At 40.2% G+C, this 20,317-nt stretch overlaps 1 protein-coding gene across 1 annotated transcript; it reads right to left on the bottom strand.

Moving 5' to 3' along the window:
* Positions 1-6,751: 6,751 nt before the first annotated feature.
* Positions 6,752-20,148, bottom strand: ush1gb (Usher syndrome 1Gb (autosomal recessive)). The gene is made up of 4 exons (XM_052102424.1): positions 19,770-20,148; positions 11,506-11,956; positions 9,946-10,515; positions 6,752-7,738 (listed from the first exon to the last, which is right to left on the bottom strand). Exons 1-4 carry the CDS (start codon positions 19,931-19,933, stop codon positions 7,454-7,456), a joined length of 1,470 nt encoding a protein of 489 aa, XP_051958384.1. The 5' UTR covers positions 19,934-20,148; the 3' UTR covers positions 6,752-7,453.
* Positions 20,149-20,317: the final 169 nt, after the last annotated feature.

Genomic DNA, 20,317 nt, shown 5'->3' with positions numbered 1-20,317 from the left:
GCCGCATACTGGATGTTTTTCCTTTTCACACCATTCTTTGTAAACCCTAGAAATGGTTGTGCGTGAAAATCCCAGTAACTGAGCAGATTGTGAAATACTCAGACCGGCCCGTCTGGCACCAACAACCATGCCACGCTCAAAATTGCTTAAATCACCTTTCTTTCCCATTCTGACATTCAGTTTGGAGTTCAGGAGATTGTCTTGACCAGGACCACACCCCTAAATGCATTGAAGCAACTGCCATGTGATTGGTTGATTAGATAATTGCATTAATGAGAAATTGAACAGGTGTTCCTAATAATCCCTTAGGTGAGTGTATATATATATATATATATATATATATATATATATATATATATATATATATATATATATATATATATATATATGCACAATTATAAATGCACATTTCTAAATCTAAACACGACTGAAAACAATTCATGAATGATGAGTAAAAATGTGTTCATTATATAATTTTGACATACAGTACCAGTCAAATGTTTGGACATGCTTGGCTAAGTTTAAGCTTCTCATGATCTTAAAAGAGCTTTTGATCTAAAGGCTTATGCTCAAAGGAATATTCCGGATTCAATACACGTTAAGCTATACCTTGTTTATTAAAAACAAAGAGGCAAAAATGGCAATTACAGTAAGCTGTTTTTAGTGGAAGTGAATGGGGCCAGTCCATAAACATGACAATACACCATTTCGAAAGTATAGCCATAAGATGTAAACATTATACGTGTTAACGTGATTCTAGTGTGATAAAATTGCTTGCTATGCTAATCTATGTAAAGTCGTAGTGTTCAAATTTGTTGCTATGATGGCACGCAACCCTGATAAACCCGGTTAGTGATTTTATCGTGCTAAAATAATGTAGAACAGAGATTTTATCAAGCTAAAACCACGTATTTATTTTTTACATCTTGTGGTTATACTTTAGAGAGAGTTTATGGACAGGCCCCCATTCACTTCCATTGTAAGTGTCTCATGATGGACAAGTCAAAATACATTTTTGTGGTAATCAACATTATACCACAAATGCCGTCAATTGAGCTTAACTTGTACTGAAGCCGGAACATTCCTTTAAGTGCTTAACATAATCCTATTCTAGCTGGGTTTTCACGTGACAAGCTCTCATTTGTCAGTCTGAATTGTTGGAGTGGGATCAAAAATATTCACCCTAGTCCTAAATATACAGTATCAAATGTACAAGCCAGCAATTACAGACCGTTCACTCTAGAATGGCAATGTTGAAACTCAAGCAGAGAAATAGTGGGATAGATACCTCGAATCAGCATTAGAATATTTACCCGTGACTATCTGCATTTTGGCCTTATTTTTAAAGGAGAACCTCTTTGAAAGCAGGCAGAGAGGGATGAGAGGTAGAAGAGACGTAGTTTTCCTCCCAGCCACAGAAGGACGTAGTTGTCCTCTGGGTCATTTAACAGACGTTTCAATGGGTGAACTGTGATATACATTTACTCAAGCACACAATATGGCTCTAATCAAAAATGTAGTGAGCTGCCTACATAGGAAGCATTTTAAGGTATCATAGTGCTCCCTAGGCATAAAGGAAGGCTGCATAATTAAATCAATACACTCATTTTAATTCAATAGTGAAACGTATCTGTAAGAATAGTTGAATAATATTTATATTTATAACATAAATATTTTTATGATTATTAGAGGATTGTGTTGTAAGCTTAGCAACATGCTAGCATCAGACACTGCTTCAATCAATTGTTAGTCGAGTCTTCAAAAGAGGTCGACCGATAGTGGATTTTGCCGATACGATAACTAAGGTAAGGCCGGTAACCAATGAATCGGCTTTCTTTATCATGGTGGGCAAAGTCAAAGAGTCCAAAATGAATAAAATCCCAGATGCAGTTTTTTGTTTAAGCAAAAATCCCAATAATAACCAGAAATGATTTGGTACATAACGCAGGACTTTTAAGAATAAACAAGCTCAAAACACATCAGGGGACTCTTATTTTGAAATGACGAAAAAAATCTGTTGGCAACTATGAACATAGATTTTTGCCGATAACGATAGTGCCAAAAAGCTTGAATCAATGGACCCTTTTCACTCTTCTGCATTCACGAAGCCAAAGTCGCCATAGTTGGGTAAACGCAACTATGGCCGCTGCTGAGGTGTATTTGTTTTCACAGTCCTTAAAAGTGTTTGAGGGTTATCTGCATGAATACAAAGGCAATTGGATAAAAATAAATAATTTTTGAGAAGTTGTGCGTTAAATCCGCATGCACATATTTATGTATTATGTATTTACATTTATGCATTTGGCAGACGCTTTTATCCAAAGCGACTTACAGTGCCCTTATTACAGGGACAATCCCCCCGGAGAAACCTGGAGTTAAGTGCCTTGCTTACGGACACAATGGTGGTGGCTGTGGGGATTGAACCAGCGACCTTCTGATTACGAGTTATGTGCTTTAGCCCACTACGCCACCACAACACCTATCCCTGCAACGGGTCAGCCGCAGCCCAGAAGAACATCGCCAGCACTTCCGTTCCTTGGTGCCGAGCGAGGTCGGCCACCTGTTTGCCTTTGATCAGCAGCTCCACGATGCATGCTGGCGGTTGGTGGTGGCTAGGGAGAACAGCGCGCTGCCGACGTGATCAACTTGGTGGAGCTGGAGAGCAGTTCGTCTACCGGCTGCCAAAGTGGACAGCCGAGTGGGTCCAGTGCCACCGGCCGAAGCAGTCCAGCTGGCGGAAGACCATCTGGCGGCGTATCCGGGGGCACCTCACCCATCCACTAATTTTGGGAACTAATTGGCTGGCTTTTCAATTATTATTGAAGGGGTTGTGTGTTGATGGGTCCTGTAAGAAAGCGAGTTGGTGTGAGTTGGCAAAGCACTGGCTGGGGAGGCGTGTCCTGGGCCGTCTGCATCTGCTCCACATCAGGCTGACGCCAGGGAAGGAGAGGTATCATACCCTTAAGGAATTCCCGATAGAGGACTTCCCTTAAGAGCAGTCGTGAGACGAAACCCTGAAGCACACATTTGACCAAGTGATAGTGGCTGATGTTCAACGTCTTCAGCCGGGCATCGCACTCACATACACATATTTTACAATTATAAAAGATAAGTTGTATAAAGTGACAGGACACTCAGACAAATGAAATACAACCCAGTTGTTGGTACTAAAGAGCTGTCAGGAAATGTTATTCCAAGTGGTTCATTATAATCTGATGGCAGGTCACTTGGGACAGGGGGAAATACTAAGCCATGGCCCATTTCTATCGGACAGGCATTCACAGGGATGTTCACCTGTGGTTTGCAGCATGCTGTGAATGTCAGCTGGTGAATCTGCCGCCTGCTCCAAAAGCGCCATTGTCAGGACAAGTCAAATTTATTTATAAAAGCACATTTAAAAAAAACAGCAAAAGTTGAACCAAAGTGCTGTACAATTAGCTATAAATGTGCGAGTACACAAATATATAAAAATAATCAAACAATATGAAAAAAACTAAATAAACACCAATAAACAACATGTAACCTAGATCTTAAATAGTATCAAAAGATACAGAGTAAAAATAGGTTTTAAGAGAAGATTTCAAAAGGGTTAAGGTGGGGCGGACCTTACGTGTAAAGGGAGACTGTTCCAGAATTTGGGGGTGACAACAGAGAAGGCTTGTTCTCCCTTAGACTAAGCAACAACAGCGAAGAACTAAAACTAAAAGAACTAAACTAAAAGAAGTTGCTTACAAGACCCAAGCATACTAAGAGGCGAATAAGGTACAGAAGGGGCAGAGATATATTGAGGACCAAGACCAGACAGGGCCTTGTACACATCAATAAGAATTTTAAAATCAATTCTAGCCTTGACAGGACGCCAATGAAGGGGTAATGTGATCTCTATTTTTAGTCCCAGTTAAAAAAATGGGCTGCAGCATTTTGAACCATCTGCAGACTGAGGCAGACAAGCATACCAGCGTGAAGTAATAAGAGCATGGCTCACAAGAAAAAGCTTTAATTTAGCAATAGATCTCAACTGAAAGAAACTTCCCTTAGTAATAGCACTAATCTGTTTGTCAAACAGTAATGATTAGTCAAAAATGACCCCAAGATTTTTGGCATGCATGTGTACATTCGAGGAGAGCAGACCCAACTGGGCTTCAATGACAGATGAAGTCCTGGCAGAGCCTAAAATCAATCATTCAGTCCTCAAAACACAGGAAGAAAATCAACAGAGCAGCTGCTCTCAGGCTTAACTGGTAAATAACATTGTGAGTCATCTGCGTAACAGTGGTAAGAGACATTATATTTGTGAAAAATGGAGCGCAGGGAGTGAACAATAAATGGTCCCAGAATAGAACCCTGGGGCACACCGCAAGGTAGGGGGGCTTTTGTAGAGGAATAATGACCTATATTTACAGAGAAAGTTATAATGTTGTTAATAAAAAGAGACATTCTTGAGTTGGAATCGCTGTCTCCCACTTCCTCATTCCATTGAACTGTAACAACACTGAATGGGTATTTGCATACGCCTGCGATGTAAACACGCTGGACAGTGTTTGACCATTACAACGCATCTCACTCAGCGTTCACTGTCCTTTTCTACATATCGTGGCACCGTTTTGTGGTCCGTTCTGCATAAGGCGGCTGCTCATTTGTGCTTATCGCGGCCCATTCGGCATGTTTTGCGGCCAACAGACCGGCCCGCTCAGTTCTCCCGATGGACAGTCCGCCCCTGAAAATGCCCGGTATGCCAGATTAACAGTCCAGCCCTGGTCTCACTGATTCTTCAGCATCTTGCACACAGCCGCCATATTTTTTAGACATCGTTTCAAGTTTAAAAGAACTTGCATCTCGAGACACCTGCGTTCGGTTTCATTTGTTGCGCAGCGTCTAGCTTGTTTTTTCGCAGGTGTCACAAAACGCTTACATAAAATACAGCCTATTGGAACAAATTTAGTTGCTTGAGTAAATTATAAAGGGAGTTAGCAATTTCGGGTTTCTGGCTTAAAATCGGACCGTACCGGCAAGGTCGGGACGGGTCACACGGTCTCAGGTAGGGTCGAATTCAGGCTTCATTTTAAAACCAACTTAAAACTTCATTTTAAGTTTACTGTGATATATTAATCTGTAGGAAACTTTATTTAGAGTTATTTGGAGGTTAAAAATGGCCGTTTCAAGAAGGTTGTCACAGGAATTTTGAATCAAGTGGTATTTAGTGACAGAATTAAGTCTTGTAAAGCATTTTCATAACCCTTTGTTTGCACAAATCAGAAAACAATACTGCCTTAAAGTAAATTATGAATAATGCACTGTCATTTTATAATATCTGTGTATTATAAGCTTCTCATTTCAGACGTATATGGAAAGTATAGATGACCATTTGCACTGCAGTCATTTATTATCTCAATTTGCTTTAGTTTATATTGACAGAAATTATATTTGAATGAATAGTCCTATATGATTTAATAACATACACTCGCCTAAAGGATTATTAGGAACACCTGTTCAATTTCTCATTAATGCAATTATCTAATCAAGGGATGTGGTCCTGGTCAAGACAATCTCCTGAACTCCAAACTGAATGTCAGAATGGGAAAGAAAGGTGATTTAAGCAATTTTGAGCGTGGCATGGTTGTTGGTGCCAGACGGGCCGGTCTGAGTATTTCACAATCTGCTCAGTTACTGGGATTTTCACGCACAACCATTTCTAGTGTTTACAAAGAATGGTGTGAAAAGGAAAAACATCCAGTATGCGGCAGTCCTGTGGGCGTAAAATGCCTTGTTGATGCTAGAGGTCAGAGGAGAATGGGCCGACTGATTCAAGCTGATAGAAGAGCAACTTTGCCTGAAATAACCACTCGTTACAACCGAGGTATGCAGCAAAGCATTTGTGAAGCCACAACACGCACAACCTTGAGGCGGATGGGCTACAACAGCAGAAGACCCCACCGGGTACCACTCATCTCCACTACAAATAGGAAAAAGAGGCTACAATTTGCAAGAGCTCACCAAAATTGGACAGTTGAAGACTGGAAAAATGTTGCCCGGTCTGATGAGTCTCGATTTCTGTTGAGACATTCAGATAGTAGAGTCAGAATTTGGCGTAAACAGAATGAGAACATGGATCCATCATGCCTTGTTACCACTGTGCAGGCTGGTGGTGGTGGTGTAATGGTGTGGTTGATGTTTTCTTGGCACACTTTCGGCCCCTTAGTGCCAATTGGGCATCGTTTAAATGCCACGGCCTACCTGAGCATTGTTTCTGACCATGTCCATCCCTTTATGGCCACCATGTACCCATCCTCTGATGGCTACTTCCAGCAGGATAATGCACCATGTCACAAAGCTCGAATCATTTCAAATTGGTTTCTTGAACATGACAATGAGTTCACTGTACTAAAATGGCCCCCACAGTCAACAGATCTCAACCCAATAGAGCGTCTTTGGGATGTGGTGGAACGGGAGCTTCGTGCCCTGGATGTGCATCCCACAAATCTCCATCAACTGCAAGATGCTATCCAATCAATATGGGCCAACATTTCTAAAGAATGCTTTCAGCACCTTGTTGAATCAATGCCACGTAGAATTAAGGCAGTTCTGAAGGCGAAAGGGGGTCAAACACAGTATTAGTATGGTGTTCCTAATAATCCTTTAGGTGAGTGTATATATGATCTGAATAAATAATGAATGTATTTGGAGCCAGATTAATTTATGATTTTGACTCATGCTTTCCATTGCGTTTATGATCAATATTCCATGGCTTTTATTAGAAGCTTAAAGCATCAGACAGTTCTCTTATCAACATTATTTACAGCATATCAGAGCTTTTTACCAATACTCTGGCATTTTTATCTTCTACAATATTACAGATGTGGCAAATTCAATCTTGTGAAAATTGGTTGAAAAAGATTTCAGATGGTTGCAGACCCCATCTGTCATTTCACTTCCATGTTATTACGGAAGGCTCTTGACCTTTCCAATATGGCGGACACTTCGAGATCAGTCCATAGGAACAGCTGCTAATGAGGCATCTACATATGCATACCTATTGTTCAAGGAACACTATTTGTGTCTCGTGCTATATTGCTGTCTATGTTCCAAATCAGAATACATTGGGTGTATTAGGTTACATTTTAGTTTGAATGCTGCCTTAAGGCCAAAGTATACTTCGGTTTTCTGCATCATCATGCAAATTTACATCACTAGCACAGCACGTGTACTGTCTGCGTGCAGCCCAGTTTTTTCTAGAAACGTTGACAGTCCGCGTTTGTGCACATCATTGCCCATGCGCCTGGCACTGACTGTCCCAAAGAGTCGTATGTGCGCATAAAGAGTATACTTATAAAGGCTGAGCACTCTAACTTGCACAAGATACTGTATCTCCTAGCCTTTAGAAGGTAGCTTACTATGTAGGCAGTAGACAGCTAGGTAGCTCACTATGAGTGTGTGTGGCACCGTTTCAGAACATTCACAGCATAGTGTCCTGCATGCCATCAGCTTTATCCAGCACATGGCTGCGTCTGCTGCAGGCATCCATTAGTTTTTTACGTGGCCCGAGAGGGATGTGAATGCTAATGAAGTCCTGCTCTGAGCACAACAGCAATGACTCCAGGTCCATCTGCTCTCGGTTAAAAATGGAGAGATAGTCACTCAATCCTTGAGAGGCCAGGAACACTTCCAGAGGAGCCGCTGAAGGCTGTATCTCATCATCTTCCTCCTCCAGACCCAGGTCTCCTTCTTCCCAAGGCAAATCCTACAGGACACCAACAACATGAGAACCGTTATCATTTATTCATTTTCCAAAATCTAGATCAGTGTCGTATTGTAAACAGATTCAGATCATCAGATTCACACCGATTCAGATCAGCACATTTACACTAACAGATTCACACCGATTCAGATCAGCAATTTACACTAACAGATTCAGATCAGCACATTTACACTAACAGATTCACATCGATTCAGATCAGCACATTTACACTAACAGATTCAGATCAGCACATTTACACTAACAGATTCAGATCATCAGATTCAGATCAGCACATTTACATTAATAGATTCATATCATCAGATTCACACCGATTCAGATCAGCACATTTACACTAACAGATTCAGATCAGCACATTTACACTAACAGATTCACATCGATTCAGATCAGCACATTTACACTAACAGATTCAGATCAGCACATTTACACTAACAGATTCAGATCATCAGATTCAGATCAGCACATTTACACTAACAGATTCAGATCAGCACATTTACACTAACAGATTCACACCGATTCAGATCAGCACATTTACACTAACAGATTCAGATCAGCACATTTACACAAACAGATTCAGATCAACAGATTCACACTGATTCAGATCAGCACATTTACACTAACAGACTCAAATAAACAGATTCACACCGATTCAGATCAGCACATTTACACTAACAGATTCAGATCAACAGATTCACACTGATTCAGATCAGCACATTTACACTAACAGATTCAAATAAACAGATTCACACCGATTCAGATCAGCACATTTACACTAACAAATTCACACCGATTCAGATCAGCACATTTACACTAACCGATTCAGATCAGCACATTTACACTAACAGATTCAGATCAACAGATTCACACTGATTCAGATCAGCACATTTACACTAACAGATTCAGATCAACACATTTACACTAACAGATTCAGATCAGCACATTTACACTAACAGATTCAGATCAGCACATTTACACTAACAGATTCAGATCAACAGATTCACACTGATTCAGATCAGCACATTTACACTAACAGATTCAGATCAACACATTTACACTAACAGATTCAGATCAGCACATTTACACTAACAGATTCAGATCAGCACATTTACACTAACAGATTCAGATCAGCACATTTACACTAACAGATTCAGATCAACAGATTCAGATCAGCACATTTACACTAACAGATTCAGATCAGCACATTTACACTAACAGATTCAGATCATCAGATTCAGATCAGCACATTTACACTAACAGATTCAGATCATCAGATTCAGATCAGCACATTTACACTAACAGATTCAGATCAGCACATTTACACTAACAGATTCAGATCATCAGATTCAGATCAGCACATTTACACTAACAGATTCAGATCAGCACATTTACACTAACAGATTCAGATCATCAGATTCAGATCAGCACATTTACACTAACAGATTCAGATCAGCAGATTCAGATCAGCACATTTACACTAACAGATTCAGATCAGCACATTTACACTAACAGATTCAGATCATCAGATTCAGATCAGCACATTTACACTAACAGATTCAGATCAGCAGATTCAGATCAGCACATTTACACTAACAGATTCAGATCAGCACATTTACACTAACAGATTCAGATCATCAGATTCAGATCAGCACATTTACACTAACAGATTCAGATCAGCACATTTACACTAACAGATTCAGATCAACAGATTCACACTGATTCAGATCAGCACATTTACACTAACAGATTCAGATCAACACATTTACACTAACAGATTCAGATCAGCACATTTACACTAACAGATTCAGATCAGCACATTTACACTATCAGATTCAGATCAGCACATTTACACTATCAGATTCAGATCAGCACATTTACACTAACAGATTCAGATCATCAGATTCAGATCAGCACATTTACACTAACAGATTCAGATCAGCACATTTACACTAACAGATTCAGATCAACAGATTCACACTGATTCAGATCAGCACATTTACACTAACAAATTCAGATCGGCACATTTACTCTAAAAGACTCAGATCAACAGATTCCTATAATTTACACTAAATGGCCTAAAGTATGTGGACACCTCATCTAATTAATTGGTTTGGCTGTTTCTTATTACTTATTACTAACATGTGCATAAATTCAAGCATACCACCATGCAATCTTCTAAGACCAATATTTTGTACCTGTAAATTCCTCTCCTGTAGACTCAATGAGCTGCCAATGCTGACTTCGTCTAGACTGGGTGAACGTAGTGGCAATCTTCCTCGTAATCTGACGTTCTGGGCCCGTCCCACCGGCTCACTGCCCACCACACTGCCCTCATTCTGTCCCATTCGGGAAAGCCTATCAGTCATATAATTCCGACGGAATACCATAGTGCCAAGTCCTGGTCGGTTGAACAGAGAGTCCCGACCCGAGTCTGTACTTATTTCAGAGTATGCTGCATCATACAGACCCGGGTCACTAAGAGCCCGGGAAACAGTGTCTACATCATCGTTGTCTTCAGCCGTCCTGATGTCGTGTTTACCTGAGAACATGTTACGGATGTTGAGACGTGTACTGGACTGTTGGCGTGGGCTGACAAACGTACCCTGCTTCAAGAACATTATGTCATTGCCCAACTGAAGACCAGAGAGAGAATGGACACTCCTTCGCCCGTCTTCAGAAATCTTGAACGTCCCTTCACCCTGTTTCTTCTTCTCAAGGCGTCGTTGAATCTTGGTTCTACCTCTAGCCGTGGACTGAAGGGTTGCCTGTCAGTAGTTGCAAATGCAAAGATGCAGTATTATTTGTTGTACTACACACCAAACTAGTTAGGCCAACAAAGCCTATTAACATCGCCTCTTTAGAAGCCCCCAACCCAAATTGAACTTTAAATGTTTTTGTCCGAAGCAACATAGTCTATGCAAGTACGCAAACATGAATACTTTGCCAATATATTACAAGCAAGCCATCCCGATGTACATATTCAAGGGCAGTTCAGACCGAACATGTCTTTCCATCAAAATGCAGTGCAACAAATGGAATTCTTGAGACACGTTTTTAAAGGTTAATATTATTTTTTACTTGAAACAGGGTATAAAAGAACATCTGCTGCTGGATGAGATGCTTAAAAATGGTCAAAGATGCCCGTTTAACGTGTTTACATAGCAATACAATTTAAAAACAGCGCAGACTGACACAAAAACACATTTGGTGTGAACAGCCCCTTAATGAGCACTTTTGTGTAATGTTTCGTTAACTTTAGCTAACTTATTCTCTTCAAACTGTGGCTTCACCATGATCATGGTTGACCTGAAAGAGAAAACTAATCATATATAGCACCCCTTGTGGCAAATCGCGTAATTGCATTGCACCATGAACTGCATTTTGACACGTAGCAATGTGTGAAATTAAACTGGTATAGCTAGAAATGTTTGGGCTCATGGAAGACTATAGTACCCCTTATGGCAAATCATGTAATTGCATTGCACAATGAACTGCATTTTGACATGTAGAAATGTGTGAAATTAAGCGAGTATACCTAGAAATCATTGTGCTCATAGAAGACTACAGCACCCCTTGTGGCAAATTGTGTAATTGCATTGCACCGTGAATGGCATTTTGACACGAAACAATGCATGAAATTGAGCTAGCATAGTTAGAAACATTTGTGCTCATAAAACTGTACCATAAGGTCAATATGGAAATGAGGTTTTCTATTGAGTGTCATCTTTGCTTACATTATGCATCTTAGTATGTACCTGTGAGTAGGTCATATTGGAATTGAGGGTGTTGAACTGTGGGATCTTGCGACTCAGAGTGCTACTGAAACTGCTGTAACTCATCGTATCTGACATGTCCATCGCAGCAGACTCTCTCAGGAAATGCTTCTCCATGCGCTCGTGGTGTTTGCGCTGAAGTTTTTCACAGTTCTTAATGCGTCTCTCAGCGTTACGGAAGGCGCGGTCCTTTAGTTTGCTCACCAGTTTTGGGTTAATGGTGATTTGTTTGGCAGCGATAGAGTCCAGATACCGCACACAGTCCATATGACCCTTGGTGGCTGCCATGTCCAATGGTGTGTGGTAATCATTGTCCAAGCACCACACGTTGGCACCAAACGACACCAGAAATGATAGACAGTTGAGATGGCTGTTAGCCGCAGCCAGGTGAAGAGGGGTGTTTCCCCAAATGTCACATTTATCTGGATCTCCACTGGGGGCAGGATAACAGAGAAACAACAGTGAAATTATTGTTAGAATGTTTGATTCTCCTATGGACCGATATGTCAGTCCAACCAATAAATTGGCCAATATTTGACCATTTTGATATTATTGCCATTGGCTGCTTGGCTGGTAAACAGCATTAGCTCTCATGTCAGTTCCAAAAGCAAGCAACAGCTTAGTCAATGGTTAATGCATAGTTATTGTTTTCAAATATTTGCAGCCTTAGATGGTTTGCTGGTCTTAGATTAGTCAGGCTGATTTTTTCTTCTTCTGGTTTTAGAGTTGTTTTTGCACACTTCAACTGGTAAGGCTGGAAGACCAGCTGGCTGACCAACTAAACCAGCTAAACACCAGCTTGGCCAGGCTGGGGACCAGTTTAAACCAGTTAAGACCAGCAAACGAGCTACGGCTGGTTTAAGATGGGCTTTTTTTTCAGGAAGTATTGAATTCAGAATATATATATATATATATTTTTTATATTTTTTATTTTTTTTTTTGCAAATGAATTTGTCAGTCTGTCCAAAGTAGATTTATTATAAGGTCTTTTCTAATCACGCATCAATGTAAACATGCGTCAGACGAATGCTTTATGAGCATCTCACTTTGGCTGCGTTCTGTCATAAACACAGCGTTTATAGGTCGCGGTGTCAAGTTAAACATAGTTCGATATTTAGCTCGGAATTGCACCCCGTCCAGCTGTGTTTGAACGATGCCTATACAGCTGGAGTTTCGCTTACTGTCCCATGCTGAAAACAGGTGGTACTTCAAGCTTGAATTGCTCCGAAGGTAGGAATATTCCAAACCTACGGACAGGAGATATAATTAATTGTGTTAATTTTTGAAAATGTTACATTTCATATAATTAATCGCACTGAATGAACTTGTTGAACCGATGTCCACAATAAAGGTACATATGTGTGTGGATGCATGAGTGCACGTGTTCATGTCCTGGTGTGTGGTGAGGTGTTGATCTGAATACGTAACATGACACATTAGAGCTCCAATTACCAACTGTAACACACATGTGCACACACCCTTTATGAAGACTGCCTTTGTGACTCCATTAAAACTGTGCACCATGTAATGCATTGAAAGCCACTTGCACTATTTGAGACCGATCACCATAACAACATGCACAGAACATATCTGAATATAAGAACATGAACACACACTGAACGCAACTGATCACTTGTGCACTCTAAACAAAGCAGTCGGTGTTTTATACATAACTACAGTATAAAGCCATGTTTTAATGTGCATCTGCATTACATTGGGAACATACAGTCAAAGATTATGTGTGTTAATTACATGTGTAAATTAAGCTCACGTTCTTGTGCATGACTCATGTCACCAAAAAGGAATTACAAAAATAATCCCCGTTTTCACACAGTTTCCAGAAAAATCTCTAGGTCTGCCATTGGCTGGAAAATCAGGAAGTCCCGCCCCCAAATCCCACCACTGGTCTGGCCAATGTTGCTAGAGGGCGACTCAAATATACAGCTGCAGTACAAATGGTTTACTTACATATTCAAACTGCATACTCATAAGCTGGGATACGAGAAAGAATTGTAACCTCAAATATATTATACACACATCAGCTTTAAAGGTGCTCTAAGAGTTTTCAGCCATTTTGCTCATAACTCATATTCCAATTATGGCATCTACCGTGACTAAGGTCCATAAACCAGTATAACTCAGCTCTGTGTTCTCAATTGGTCCCGAATTCTCATGTCTGACCCCCAAGCAGAAACTATGTGAGGTTTAATGGAAATAAGATTGAAAAGGTACAGAGAGCATTCAAAATACTGTGGTGTGTAATTGTACTGACATTCAGAACACTTAATAAAATGCCATCAGCCGGAGAAACAGAGAGGAGGCGTGTAGGAGACAACACATCATGTCGACCTTTAACTGTGACATTAAAGCCTTAGTTAAAAAATTAAAATCCCCTCATGATTGACTCACCGTTAAGCCATCCCAGATGTGTTTGGTTTTCCTTCTTCAGCAGAACTGAAATGAAGATTTTTATAAGCACATTTCAGCTCTGTATGTTCATACAATTAAAGTGAATGGGTGCCATGACGCTGCTGGCTGTTTGACGGTCCAAAAGTCATATTTAGGCAGCATGAAAGTAATCCACATGACTTTAATCCATAAAAGACATGATCAATGAATGTCTTCTGAAGCCAAATAAAATTAAATATAATTAAAACTTTATTAACTTTTAAAAAACAATTCCTGCTAGCAGTCGCGTGATGTAAGCATGAAGTAATCGTGAAGCAAGCGTGAAGCAAGCGTGATGCAAGCGTGAAGCAAGCGTGAAGCGTGAAGCAAGCGTGAAGCAAGCGTGATGCAAGCGTGAAGCAAGCGTGATGCAAGCGTGATGCAAGCGTGATGCAAGCGTGATGCAAGCGTGATGCAAGCGTGATGCAAGCGTGATGCAAGCGTGATGCAAGCGTGAAGCAAGCGTCATGCAAGACGGACGCGCTGGCTTTGTTTACAACAGAGGAACAAACGTCACGCTAGCATTAGGTCATTTCAAACATTTTCTAAGCTCTGGCCTGAAGCAACGATTTATAGTTAAACTTTTTAATTCTCAATTTGTTTCTTACACCAGCCTATCGATTGACTTCAAAAGACATTAATTGATCAACTGGAGTCATGTGTGATTACTTTTATGCTGCCTAAATATGGCTTTTGGACTGTTAAATAGCCAGCAGACTGATGGCACCTGTTTACTTGCATTGTATGGACAAACAGAGCTGAAATGTGCTTATAAAAATCTTCACTTCGGTTCTGCTGAAGAAGGAAAGACATACACATCTGGGATGGCTTAAAGGGGAGTGAATCATGTGAGGATTGTCATTTTTGTGTGAACTAACCCTTTAAAATCTTTCTGTCGGTCTCGCAGTGGCTATTGCTTTAAGACTACACAGGAAGCAGTTTTCTCTCAAATTTCAGACATAAGCCAATGAGTTTAGTAGATGTACAAATAGTCCATTTAAATTGTATATAATTGTTTCAATATTCTAGCGAATAAAAGTGTAGACATTTATTTAAACTTTCAGAATCAGATATTGTTGTCTTGAGGTCAGTTGCTTATTTTTGTGAAGTAAATTCACATTTTGTTCATTTCATCATGAAGCTGTGGTGAAGTAAATATAGCAGAAAAAGTCAGGACTGGTAATCTGGCATACCGGGCATTTTCCCGACCAGGGGAGGACCGGCCATCGAGAAAACAGAGCAGGCCGGTGGGTCGGCTGTGAAATGTCCTGCGATAAGCTCAAATGAGCCACCTTGTTATGAAGAATGGACCACAAAATGGCACCGCGATATGCAAAAAAGGACAGCGAAAAAACACACTTTATTCATTATGAACAGAAAATGAAGCTAGCGTTATTACAACTGACTCCTGCTTGTTATAGTAGCAGATCTGGTCTCCTGTCTGGAAGGGACTGATGCAGAACACTAATTAGTGAACAGTGAGGGTGTTCACAGAGCAGAACATTTAGCTTCTATTATTAACCTTGTCTTGAGATAAGATGCAGGTTATTTAGATCTAATTACCTAACGACTTCATTATGCAATGCTACTGCTATCTCATGAACCCAGCTCCTTATAAATGTAGTTCAACCATAAAGGAAAATGTCATTATTTACTCATCACTCGTGTCTTTCCAAACCTGTATACTGATATTACTAACTAACACAGAAGCAGACATTTTTGAAGAATTTTCATGCAGCATCTGTCAAAAGTATCATATCATATAAAAGCCCTTGTTAAATTCTGAATGCAAGCTTCATCAGATAGAACGATTATCAGCGAATCCTTTTGATCCATGCCAGTGTAACGGTAGCCAGCTGGTTCGTGATTGCTTTGCAGTGTGTAAACCTCACTCCCCTGGCCACAACAGGCATATTATCGACTGACGCTAAAGGCGTTAGCCTCCTCGTTAGTGCGCCCGCCTCCCAAGCCAGAGATGCTGGTTCAAATCCCTTCGAAGCAGGACTAGTTACAGTGGTGCCGTGACCCGGATGGGAGTGAAGTTTAGGGGAGTGTGTGTGTAAATGCTGTGCAGTGTGTAAACCTCACGCCCCTGGCCTCAAGAGGTGTATTATCGACTAACGCTAAAGGCTGTAGCCTTGTTAGAGCGCCCACCTCCCATGCCAGAGACGCTGGTTCAAATCCCATTCGGAGCCAGTCGAGCAGGATCAGTTACAGTGGTGCAGTGACCCGGATGGGAATGAGGTTCAGGGGGGTGAGTGTAATGAGAGCTTGCTGTATGTAATTGCTTTGCAGAGTGTAAACCTCACTCCCCTGGCCTCGAGTCAAGAGGCGTATTATCGACTGTGGTTCGCTAGTGCGCCCGCCTCCCATGCCAGAGACGCTGGTTCAAATCCCATTCGGAGCAGGATTAGTTACAGTGGTGCCGTGACCCGGATGGGAATGAGGTTTAGGGGGGTGAGTGTAATGGGAGCTTGCTGGTATGTAATTGCTGTGCAGTGAATAAACCTCACTCCCCTGGCTCAAGAGGCATAATAGCAACTGATGCTAAAGGCTGTAGCCTTTAACCTCCTCATTAGCGTGCCGCCTCCCATGCTGGAGACGCCGGTTCGAATCCCACTCGGAGCGGGTCGAGCAGGACCGGTTACACCAAGTCCCAGGAAAAGTGTGCTCTGAGGTCAGTACAAATATTGCTAGATTTGATTTTCACAGACATTTAAATATATCTTATCCACAATTCATCTCCGTACGCCGGCAAGTCTGATGTGTGACCGAAAAGAACACACGCCTACCGGTACATCGCCATAAACATCTCTCAATCAGAAGCTACACATGTTTGTGTTGTCTTCTGGTCTGATTTGGTCACAATATTTCAAACATTTGTGATGAGCACTTCTGTATGAATGTAAGAGCTTCTTTGGACTCATGGAGAATGCACAGAAAGCAACCGAGGCATGTTAGTGTATGTGGGGATGGGGGCGTGGTTGAGAGGGTGTGGTGTGGCTCGTCAAGCTGGTTGCCATCATTTCTAACAGCTGTTTCTTGTTACAGTGATGGCAGAGAGAGACCTTAAAAAGCAGCCAAACACGCTAGAGAGGTCAAAGAGAGAGCGACATGAGAGTGCCATGTTTTCTGAGTGTTAAAGAAGTTTATGTCATTAAGAAGTTTACGTTTAATTAGAGTTTTGTTACTGACCTGAGTGAGAAAGAAAAGCACAGAGAAGAGAACGAACAGGGTGCTAAAGGCAGAAAAATAAAGCCTTACCTGAACCGTGTCACTGCTCCCCATCTCCTTTCCGTACCCTAACCTAATATGTTTATATTATGTTTATATAGTCTGGTGTGTGAGTATAATATGTGCTTCATATTCTTATGATGTGTTTTTCATTGCCTAACATTAGTATATACATAGGACTCTATAGTGACATTATATTGCTTATTATTTATTACAATGTGTTACAATTAAGACAAAAAATACTAGTAAGTTTTACTTAATTTTTATTTTGTACGTTTTTGCACACAAGTATATAATTATGGTATTAAATTAAGTAAAATCTACTTAATTTCATTACATAATATTGATTGAAATGAGTAAATTTAACTGAAACATTTCAGTTAAATACAGTAACTTTTAAATCTGATGTACATGATACTTAAATAAACTTTTAAAGGTACATTTCACATTTGGAACAAGTTAAATCGTGTGCCAGGAAATCTTATTGCATGCTATGTAATCTATAAGACAACATAACCTTGCATAACTGGTGACAGAAAAAATATACAGAGCTGTGCACGCAGATCTCAACACTTGGTGCACAAAACACGATGATGAAGACAATAAACAGACAATGTAAAACAGATGATGTAAATAAACTTGCAAACCATGCAAGCTCATAACATATTCAAGTGGGGTGCATGCTGGGAACACCAGCTTCGAAGAATTAAGTACAATTTACTTATTTATTTACCAGTCAAATTTACTCAAATAAGCAAATAAATACGTCAAGGTGTTCTACATTAGGATTTATACTTTATGAAGCATTGCGATGATAACAAACAATCATGAATTATATTTACTTTTAATCTAGAGCATTCAATTTACATGCATGAACTGAATACAAATGTAGAATTTACTTAATAATTTTAAGTTCACACTTAAACTCATTTATTGAATGTTGAAAGTCCTTAAAGGCGCTGGAAGCACTTTCCACAAACTGTCAAGTGTGAATTAGCCACGCCCTCTTTTTCCATACCCAATGAGCTTTATTGAGACCGACATCATGCAGAAACGGTTGTCAAAAACAACAGCTGCAAAATAGCGCCCTCAACTGACAACCGTTATGAGCGACATGCCATTAAAATTGCATTAAGTCTCAATAATTCGCTGCAACTACAATATGCAAATTGATTGACAGGTAGAAAGCGTGGCCCGTGGATGCATTTTGTTTATCTAGAGCCGTCACAGAGACCGGTGAGATATCACTCAACACTTATTTCATTAATATCTTTTAGGGAGTACTAAACATACTTGCTTACCTTTCCATGAAATATTTTAATTGCTTACAGCACCTTAAATTCTTTATATTAAGCTATATTTACTTCACCACAAAATAATTTTTTCCACTGTTCCTTTATACAGTTTTGGTGTTATGAGTTTAACATCGTCCTATGTGCATTTCTATTTTAATTGTATCAGAATTGATGGTGTTATAAATAAAATTGACACATGTACAGATAAAGGACACGTCTGAATAAATGTGCAAAAACCAGCAAGTGTTTCATCCACCGCTCTTCGCCTTCATCGCTGCTTGACTTTGGCGAAATAAAGCCGTGTAACTTGAAAGATATAACTTTATTGAAAGACAAATACAATTTTGGCTCTGGTAAGTAAACAGCAGTGTCACTTTTTCACGATTGATAAATATGAACACTGAAGGTGTGCGTCACAGGTCAACAGAGCATGAATCATATGGACTACTTTTATGATGCTGTTATGGTGTTTTTATTCAAAAATGTTACATTTGTGTTCCAATAAAAAATAAAAAAGTTCGGAATAACATGAGTGTGAGTAAATAATGACATCATTTTCATTTTGGGTTAAACCATTCATGCAAAAACACCAGCAGGACTGATCTGAACTCCACTGATACCCACAAATCCTCTGCCAGCAAAACTCATTATTTATTGTTTCTTTAATATGGGATTTTAACCAGTGGTGAGTCGATCCATAGGCAGGACCACAAAAAGCATTACTCAAGAGAAAGATGCATTATTCTCCTGGGTGACCTTTATTTTAATTAATGTAGGGCAGTAAATATGCAAATGAAATAATCCAGATATCCATCAGTTAATGGGTGGTTGGGGGACTGAATTATCATCCCTGGGTGATACAGGAGAACAAAGACATCCTGTTAATAAAACTGTACACGCCTAAACATCACAAACCACCCCTGTGAGGGTTCCATCACATAATGTAAACAACCTATAGCAAAAAGCAATGTATAGTTGCATTTTCTCACTCATTTAAAAAAAAATAAAAATAAATAGCATTCAAGATTGCATTATAAAGCACTTCCAGTTAACAAAAATAAAAGTTTTTAGCTTCTGAATTTTTTTTTTTTTAAATGCACATTTTCGTATGCATAGGCTACTATAATAACAGGCTTTGGTTAAACTCAATAACAACTTTAATGCAACACAACCTGCATGCGTGGATTTCTGTAGGCTCCAGCACAATGCATGAGCGTGCATGGGCGAAATAACAAATTTAAACATAAAATAAGCTTTTTAATCACTCACCCTCTTCCCACCACCAGTCTGAGCGCATCCAGGTTGCCGTGGTGCGCGGCCCAAAGCGTCGGCGTCATCCCATCTTCATCAGGTGCGTTCAGATCTTTGCGCGTGGCCTCTCTCAGCAGGTTCAGATAACCGTCCCGAGCCGCCCGGTGGTATTTATCGTTCATAGCGGCGGCTGAAGCCTTTATCCCGGCTCACGGATGCACATTTGACGTGCGTCGCATCGGCAAACCGTTAAAATACGGGTCTCACGTGCACTTCGAGCGTCTCCGCGCGAGGAACTGCAAGACGCTCTAGCGGTTGTTAGGGGAGGCTTCCTGGCATGACCACGCCCACTTTCTCTCAGAACACACCTGAGATAGGAGACAGATTCAGGGTGATGTAATTTAGTCGAGTTCACCGGGGCTAGTTGTCACACTTTATACTCTAGTAAATAATAACAAAAATATAAATAATAATGATTAAAACATATCTGTATTGAAAAGTATTATAGGCTATGTGATGGGTTGTTTTCATTAAAATTTTAATAAATATTCCAGGTTAACGCAAGT

Source organism: Xyrauchen texanus, chromosome 33, assembly GCF_025860055.1.
Source record: "Xyrauchen texanus isolate HMW12.3.18 chromosome 33, RBS_HiC_50CHRs, whole genome shotgun sequence".
NCBI classification, from domain to species: domain Eukaryota; kingdom Metazoa; phylum Chordata; class Actinopteri; order Cypriniformes; family Catostomidae; genus Xyrauchen; species Xyrauchen texanus.
Note: the sequence above shows the minus strand (reverse complement) of the source record. Positions and strands in the feature narration are given on the sequence as shown.

Excerpts from the sequence above, each read along its gene's own strand:
- ush1gb (XM_052102424.1), bottom strand. The coding sequence starts at position 19,933 with ATGAACGATAAATACCACCGGGCGGCTCGGGACGGTTATCTGAACCTG. Across the intron at positions 11,957-19,769 it reads AGACTGGTGGTGGGAAGAGG|TGGAGATCCAGATAAATGTG; the intron begins GTGAGTGATTAA and ends TCCTGCCCCCAG. Across the intron at positions 10,516-11,505 it reads CCAATATGACCTACTCACAG|GCAACCCTTCAGTCCACGGC; the intron begins GTACATACTAAG and ends AACTACTGACAG.